Genomic DNA, 8,925 nt, shown 5'->3' with positions numbered 1-8,925 from the left:
CTAGAAATGTGGAATTGCAAGCTCCACCCTTCTTCAATTTAACAAGACCCCTCTCCCCAGGTAATTCATGAGCATTTTGAGAAGCACTGATTCTGTTCTGGTCCTGGGGATCTTTCAGATCAAATGTGCTCACCTTGAATGGCACGGATCTAGAGAGGGCACTGGCTTTCCACCCTGGCTCCACATGAGACTCACCCGAGTAATTTCACAGCAACATGGACCCATGTCTCTTCACATATTTAGATTTTGAGTTAACAGGTCTTGGGGGGAACCCCAGACATTAGTATTTTTAAAAAGCTCCTAGATTATCCTAGTACATGGCTTAGGGTAAGATCCACTTACCTAGACTAACTCTTCATTTTGTAATAATTAAAACCCCAAACTGCCACTAGAAAAGGACCTGGTGGTAGCCCTACATAATCTGATTTGGGAGTCCTCAAAACAACCTGTAAGGTGGATACAGCAGATATTGTTGTACTCTTTTACAAATATTATTATGTCTGTTTAATAGAAAAGAGCTGCTTTCACTATATTATAGAGCAGTTAAATAACTATTTCCCTGACTGAAAATAGAGGAAAGTTAAGGTCGAAAATTAATACAACATCCAGTGTTTTCCATTGTGAGTCTATAAGAAAAGCCTGAACTCACTTAAAAGAATAAATCACCAGTGCCAACCTCTTAATTTTATATGTAAGGAAACGGGCCCAGAGATTTGTCTCAAATCACAAGACTTTAGCTGAAATGAGAACTCAGATCTCCACCCTCCTAGTTCAGTATGTTTCCCACTACACTGCATTTCCCAAGTGTGATCCATCTTGTGGGATTACACAAGATACTAACTGCTGTTCCACTGAAAAATGTTAGATATGCTAAGTCACCTCTGGGTTAAAACAAATTCAGGAGTGTCTTGACCTCAGGACCTCTCAGCCTTCACTGGGCTCCTGTGTCTTCTGAGTCTCTGAGAGCTTTTAGATGGCATTTCCACAACTTACCAGACTATGGAAATACTTTTTTCAATCAAGAATCTTAAGGTGGTCTTATTCCAATGAGCAGACTTTGAGGAGGACTGTAGGCTACTTCAGAGAAGGCAACGGCAACCCACTCCAGTACTCTTGCTTGGGAAATCCCATGGATGGAGGAGCCTGGTAGGCTACAGTCCATGGGGTCGTGATGAGTTGGACATGACTGAGAGACTTCACCTTCACTTTTCACTTTCATGCACTGGAGAAGGAAATGGCAACCCATTCCAGTATTCTTGCCTGGAGAATCCCAGGGACAGGAGCCTGGTGGGCTGCCATCTATGGGGTCACACAGAGTTGGACACGACTGACATGACTCAGCAGCAGCAGCAGCAGTAGGCTACTTGGCTTGAGTGGTTGGAAACAATTTGTTCTGCCCCCAGAGGTAGGGCACCAACTCTAGTAACTGAAGGGGAGAATATCATCAATACCACGAAGCATCTGAAATGGCTGGCTCAAGGTTGCAGAAATATGGCCTCATCATTTTATTCCACCTTATCCCTTAATGGACCATGCCTCAGACCCATACTCACAGTAGGAAGAGTCATTTTTGACGTCCTTCTTGCCGGATTGCTACCTTGTAATGAGCATTTTCCTATGTCAGTCTCTATGCAAAGCACCTAACCTGGATTATTTTGTTTAATCTTTAAAACAATCCTATGAGGTAAGGACTCTTAGTGTTGCTGTTTAATTGTTAAGCTGTGTATGACTCTCTTGCGACCTCATGGACTACAGCCCCACCAGATTCCCATGTCCATGGGATTTCCCAGGCAAGAATAATGAAATTGGTTGCCATTTCCTTCTTCAGAGGATCTTCCCCACCCAGGGATCAAACCCACGTTTCCTGCATTGGTAAGAAGACTTTTTACCATTAAGCCACCTGGGAAGCCCTAAGGGTCACTATTTTTTTCCATTTATCAAAGTGCTTACTCCATTTATCTGTGGGGTGGGGGGAGGGGGGCGGGTGAGGGCGCGGGGAACTTTTTGAGGAATTTTTAAGAACCAAGGGAGCTAACAAGTCTGAAATGTGCAGTGCAGGCCAGTAGGCTGGAAATCCAGCAGGAGTTAATGCTGTAGAATTGACTCTGAAGGCAATCTGGAAGCAGAATTCTTTCTTCTCAGCCTTTTCCCTTAAAGATTTCAACTGACTGGAATCATTCAGTCATCAGTTGTGGAGGACAATCTGCTTTACTTGAAATCTACTGATTCAGCATGAAAACACAAAAGACCCTGAATAGTCAAAGCAATCCTGAGAAAGAAAAATGAAGCTGGAGGAATCAGGCTCCCTGACTTCACACTCTACTACAAAGCTACAGAAATCAAGACAGTATGGTACTGGCACAAAAATGGAAATACAGATCAATGGAACAGCATAGAAAGCTCAGAGATAAACCCATGCAGCTATGGTCACCTAATCTATGACGAAGGAAGCAAATAACACATATAATAAAGAAAAGACTGTCTCTTTAATAACTGGTACTGGGAAAACTGGACAGCTACATGTAAAAGAATTAAATTAGAACACTCTCTAAGACCATACACAAAAATAAACACAAAATGGATAAATGGATTAAAAACCTAAATATAAGATCAGACACTATAAAACTCTTAGAGGAATACATAGAACACTCTTTGACATAAATCACAGCAAGATCTTTTATGATCCACCTCCTAGAGTAATGAAAATAAAAACAAAAAATCAATGGGACCTAATTAAACTTAAAAGCTTTTGCACAGCAAAGGAAACCTTAAATAAAACAAAGAAGACAACCCTTAGAATGGGAGAAAAGCTGTCAAAATACATGCTGTTAGCATTGATTACCCTGGCAAGATAACATTAGAAGAAACTTTTGCTTTCCAAGTTATACATTTTTACATTGCTTGAACTTTTACAAGGAACGTATTACTTTATAATCAGAAAAAAAAAGATAATTTAAAACAATTTGTGACATTGCAAACAGCTCCAAAATGGAAGAGGGGGGATCATCATCTTTAGCCACTGAGGCAACTTTTGAACCTTTTAGATGAAAACTGGGTATACATGGGGAGTTTGTGCATTAAATCAGGGAGAAGTGGTGTAATACAGCCTTGGTTAACAACAGTGAATAATGTTTAATAACTGAATTTATAATTAAACTCAATGTTTAATAATTGGACTTATAAAGTAGATACAACCTTTTTCCCAAGTGCATGAAAAAATAGGTACCTTACCACCAGAGCTCAGAAAAACAGAGGGTCTTCCCTCAAAAAAGTAAGGCCATAGTCTAAGGTAACTTAACATCACCCGTTTTCCCCTCTTTACTGCCTTCTAACAATTCAATTCCTTTTTGTTCCCATTCTGATTGCCCTTGTCATCTTACTGTTTTTTTAAATTGCCAGTTGGAACCACAAGAGGGCCTCATGTACAAGAAAGGCTCTCAGGCATTGGTAATTATAAAAAGCAAAGGGAGGAGACACCTATAAAAAGTGTCATTAAAATTTTAGAGATTTCAGCATCTTGCTCTCAATAGGTGTGGGACCACATTTAATGTCCTGTTGGAAATTATAAACAATGAGTGGAAAAGAAATTCATGCCGGTGAGTGGAACTAATGAATTTCCCTCTCTTCTAGATGCTGACCAGAAGAGGTGAGATAGAAAAGAGAACTGTCTAGAACCTAAGACTTCTGATGTAGACTCTTGTACCAGGATGGAAGGGGAACCTTACCACAATGCATCTACCGTCAACAGCACCCCAGTGAGCCACCAGCCTTTGGAACGCCATGGGCTGTGGGAGGTCATCACCATTGCAGCTGTCACGGCCGTGGTGAGTCTGATCACCATCGTGGGCAATGTCTTCGTCATGATCTCCTTCAAGGTCAACAGCCAGCTGAAGACAGTTAACAACTATTACCTGCTCAGCTTAGCCTGTGCAGATCTCATCATTGGGATCTTCTCCATGAACCTGTACACTACGTACATCCTCATGGGACGGTGGGCTCTCGGGAGTCTGGCTTGTGACCTTTGGCTTGCGCTGGACTATGTGGCCAGCAATGCTTCTGTCATGAACCTTCTGGTGATTAGTTTTGACCGTTACTTTTCGATCACAAGGCCCCTCACGTACCGGGCCAAGCGTACCCCAAAGAGGGCTGGCATCATGATTGGCTTGGCCTGGCTGATCTCTTTCATCCTCTGGGCCCCCGCGATCCTCTGCTGGCAGTACTTGGTTGGGGAGCGGACGGTACCTCCTGATGAGTGCCAGATCCAGTTCCTCTCTGAGCCCACCATCACTTTCGGCACTGCCATTGCCGCCTTCTACATCCCTGTTTCTGTCATGACGATCCTCTACTGCCGCATCTACCGGGAAACGGAGAAGCGAACCAAGGACCTGGCTGACCTCCAGGGCTCAGACTCCGTGGCTGAAGCTGAGAAGAGAAAGTCAGCCCACCAGGCTCTGCTCAGGTCCTGCTTCAGCTGCCCCTGGCCCACCCTGGCCCAGAGGGAAAGGAACCAGGCCTCCTGGTCATCCTCCCGCAGGAGCACCTCCATCACTGGGAAGCCATCCCAAGCCACCGGCCCGAGCACCGAGTGGGCCAAAGCCGAGCAGCTAACCACCTGCAGCAGCTACCCCTCCTCAGAAGACGAGGACAAGCCCACCACTGATCCTGTCTTTCAAGTGGTTTACAAGAGTCAGGCCAAGGAAAGCCCAAGGGAAGAGTTAAGTGCTGAAGAGACCAAGCAGACTTTTGTGAATGCTCAAAGTGAAAAAAATGACTATGACACCCCAAAATACTTCCTGTCTCCAGCTTCTGCTCATGGGCCCAAGAGTCAGAAGTGGGTGGCCTACAAGTTCCGACTGGTGGTAAAAGCTGAGGGGACCCATGACACCAACAACGGATGCCGCAAGGTAAAAATCATGCCGTGTTCCTTCCCAGTGTCCAAGGACCCCTCAACAAAAGGCCTCGATCCCAACCTCAGCCATCAGATGACCAAACGAAAGAGGATGGTTCTCGTCAAAGAGAGGAAAGCCGCCCAGACCCTGAGTGCAATTCTCCTGGCTTTCATCATCACTTGGACTCCTTACAACATCATGGTCCTGGTTTCTACCTTCTGCGACAAGTGTGTCCCAGTCACCCTGTGGCACCTGGGCTACTGGTTATGCTATGTCAATAGCACTGTCAACCCCATTTGCTATGCCCTCTGCAACAGAACCTTCAGGAAGACCTTTAAGATGCTGCTGTTCTGCCGATGGAAAAAGAAAAAAGTGGAAGAGAAGTTGTACTGGCAGGGGAACAGTAAGCTCCCCTGAAAAGTAACAACTCCCTTCAAAGAATAACCACGATCGAGGATGGGCAAGCTGATTCTGGTTTACTTTCCAAAAAGACATCTGTCCTTTTGAGTCCCTGAGAACTTTGTAAAGGATCAAGGTCTACTGTCAGAAGGAAGGAGTCACAGCTGCCACAATCGCTGCCATACTGAATGATCCTTGTATGACCACGACAAGAGTGTCTGATGCCACTGGAGCTTGCCACTGAAGTAGATAGACAAACTCACGCCCCTTCCAGGAGGAGGCACCCTGGGTCCCAGTGACCCATGGCCGAGGGAGCTCCTGTCTAACCTTCTGCAGGGACAGCGAGAATGGAAACCTAGTCACAGAGTTCGTGCAGGACGTTTGTGTCTATGCAGTTGTCTCATCTCAGCGGAAACTGGGAGGATGAAGTCAGTGTCACCTGTTGACAAGAGCGCTATTCAGCTGGTTTCTAGGACTCTATTCCTTTTTAAACTGTTCCGTATTTATTATGCTGCTATTATGTGTTCTGTACCGTGGTGTGTCTTCCTGTTCCTACATCTGAGCGAAGCTCTTGCTCCTCCCTTTCACAACTGATGCCACTTCCTGGTACCCACGGAGACCAGGCTGGTCCCCACAGAACCACCCTTCCCCTCAGAGTCTCGGGTCTGGAAGGACACTGGAACCCCATCACACCCAGTCCTACAGAGCGGCCTCTATTCTGCTAATAAAGATCACCAGGTCTATACAGTCAATTATTTTGCTTTTACCAATTGGAAGTTTTTCCTTTTACACAAACAAATACTATCTATTCTACTTTGTGCCCTTTTGAACCCATTTACTGAGGCTCCTCCTTAGGAAGATTCATTGTGTGAAAGCCCTTTACTGGGTAAAGACGTTCTCCAGTCTATTTAACCACGGTTCTCAAAATGGTTTTCAGAAACCTTACATTCTCATTTCTTCACAAGGCAAACCTGAGGCAAAATGCGCAAAACAAATTTGGTTTTGCTCCATGCTTTTGAACTTCTTCCAGTCCTTTTGGGCAGGCCCTCAACCAGACCCCCCAGTTCACACCCAGGCACAAGCAGGTCACTGTGATGCTTCCAGTCAGAAGTGCTATCTAGAGAGACAGTAGGGGAAAGGCTGTTTAAAAAAAAAATAGATCTTTCAAATCATGGCTCAAAAATGACTGACTTATTCATTCATCTCTAGATTTCCCCAAACAAGAAGCCCATAAAAATACAGTTGGGCTCCAGTAAAGCTGGCTATACCCACTCCAGTGTTCTTGCCTGGAGAATCCCAGCGATGGGGGAGCCTGGTGGCTGCCATCTACGGGGTCACACAGAGTTGGACACGACTGAAGTGACTTAGCATAGCATAGCAAAGCTGGCTATGGTCATTAAAAATGAGCATGTTTTCTTTATAAGCAATAATGTAGGCCACAATAATATATAAAAATAAAGTTATCAACTTAGGGAATTCCCTGATGGTCTAATGGTTAGGGCTCCACACTTGCACTGCAGGGTGCACAGGTTCGACCCCTGGTCAGGGAACTAACATTCCGCATGCCATGCAATGTGGCCCAAAAGGAAAAAAATTGATCAACACACATATAAGTATCAGGATTATCAAAAGAAAATTTTTAATTGAAATCTGTATATAAATAAACCAAATCTAAGAGTTTCCTTTGATAATTCTGAAAATTAACTAACATGCAAAAAATTAAAACAATACAATAGGGCATAAAATTAACGGTCCACAAAGAAAGCAGCAATATAGCACCCAGCAAGGACTTTAAAGTTGAAGCACTTCTGTCAGACGGAAGCTCATACTTAACCTGTCGACTATAGCCGCAGTCATATGTAAAAATCACTGGACTTCTTTTCACCTAATGTGGGCCAGTTCTTTTTCAGCCTCCTTTGCTAAGGGGATGTAAAAATAGCAGACTTCGTCGTCCTGGGAATTTGGTAAGTGGATATAGGAGAGCTTCGAGGGAGTCCCAAGAAGGCTTCACGGAAGTGGAAACCCAGGCCTCTCCAGCCCTGTAGGAACTTAAGGCTGAGATGGAACATCTTAGAAGCAGTGTAGCTGCTGAGTCTTTATGAAGGGCAGGTTGATGCCTGCCAAGAATTTGATAGAGAATATTAATGAACTGGCTCAGTTCTCCAAGACAGAGGCTCCCAGGTCTACAGGATGCCAACAGGGTGTGCAAACCTGTTCCACCAGCTCTAGATAAAAGTTGATTATTTTAGTTTAAGGCTTTGACTCCGGACAAAAGTGAAAATTCCTCCAAGAGGTTAGTGCTCTGAGCTCATTCACTGTTCACGGTAGAGAGAGAGATTAAGCTAATTCCAACAAAAGGACGCAGAACAGAGGGGGAGGGTTGCTGGGGGGCACATCTTTCTCACTCCACAATTGCCTAGAACTTAGGACTTTTGGTTTGTCTTTTGGGAAATTAATTGAGAGGCCTAGGTCTCCTTCATCATAGCTTTGGGAGGCAGCCAGTTATGCAGACTACCTATGTCCCTTAACAAAAACAAAAAGGATGCCTTAAACTACTAGGGGAAGCAAGACTTCTTTAGAATAGGGCCTCTGGTGCGGTCCTCAGAATGAACAGCTCCAACTGTAAACTACAGGGACCTGACTGGTGGATGGGTGGGGTGTGGGCCAGCTTTGAATTTTAGGCCTTCTTATGTCCCATCTCCAAAGCTCTGTCTGTGGTAACTTATGTGCAGCCTTGATTAGTTGCCTATTGGATGCTGCCATGTTGCTAATATTGTGGTTTGCTTCTCCTTGGTGTGAATTTGATGGCTTGTCAAGGAATCTGTTTTCAGTACAGTTTTTGGTTAAAGCATTTTGTCCATAATCCTGGCTTCTGCTTTGTTGCTTTGGTGAATGTCCTTTGAGGGTGATGCTGATGTATGGCTCTGTCATTGTGAAATCTGTACCTAATCTCCAGCTAGGAAAATACCATTGTCTCCTGTAAATACTGGAATTACAGCAAAGGATGTGGGAACTGGGCTGCTTTCCTGTATTGTACTAGCATTATTCTGGATATTAAAGAAATGTAACCACACAGTAGTCCAAGGCTAAGTGTTAAATAAGAAAATGGTCTCAGTGAGCTTGCTAGATCCACCTATGTTAAAAATTACACACACACTCACGTGGCCTGGCCTTTTAAGAGCAGAGGGATTGATACATAATGTAGACACATGTCCCCCTTGTCACCTTTGTGATTTCCCCCATTCCTCTCATTTACCAAGAACCACATTAAGATGAAATAATGCTGACAAAATTCCTATGACTAAAATGCTTCCATTTCCCTCCAGGACAAGGGAGATGAGGCAGGCCAGAATACTGGAGTAGCCTTTCCCTTCTCCAGGGGATCTTCCCAACCTAGGGATAGAACCCAGGTCTCCTGCATTGCAGATGAATTCTTTACCAGCTGAGCCACAAGGGAAGCCCTTATGGCAATCTATTTTTCAAAAGGTCCTCTTCCTACTTTATATGTCCCTTGAACAAGCCTCACATCACCAGATGCCCTTCGGCTCCTGCTAAGAGCAATTCTCCAAAGAGTTCAATTCCAAGACTTTGGCAATGATTTTCTAGAGTCATCCTGCATGAATGCATCTCAGTGGTA

The 8,925-nt window shown here is 44.3% G+C and overlaps 1 protein-coding gene across 1 annotated transcript; it reads left to right on the top strand.

The window, feature by feature from the left end:
• Window positions 1-3,656: 3,656 nt before the first annotated feature.
• On the top strand, window positions 3,657-8,411 carry CHRM5 (cholinergic receptor muscarinic 5). Its single transcript, XM_061430664.1, has one exon. It carries the CDS (start codon window positions 3,708-3,710, stop codon window positions 5,304-5,306), a length of 1,599 nt encoding a protein of 532 aa, XP_061286648.1. The 5' UTR covers window positions 3,657-3,707; the 3' UTR covers window positions 5,307-8,411.
• Window positions 8,412-8,925: the final 514 nt, after the last annotated feature.

This window comes from Bos javanicus, chromosome 10 (assembly GCF_032452875.1).
Source record: "Bos javanicus breed banteng chromosome 10, ARS-OSU_banteng_1.0, whole genome shotgun sequence".
In the NCBI taxonomy this organism is placed as follows: domain Eukaryota; kingdom Metazoa; phylum Chordata; class Mammalia; order Artiodactyla; family Bovidae; genus Bos; species Bos javanicus.
Note: the sequence above shows the minus strand (reverse complement) of the source record. Positions and strands in the feature narration are given on the sequence as shown.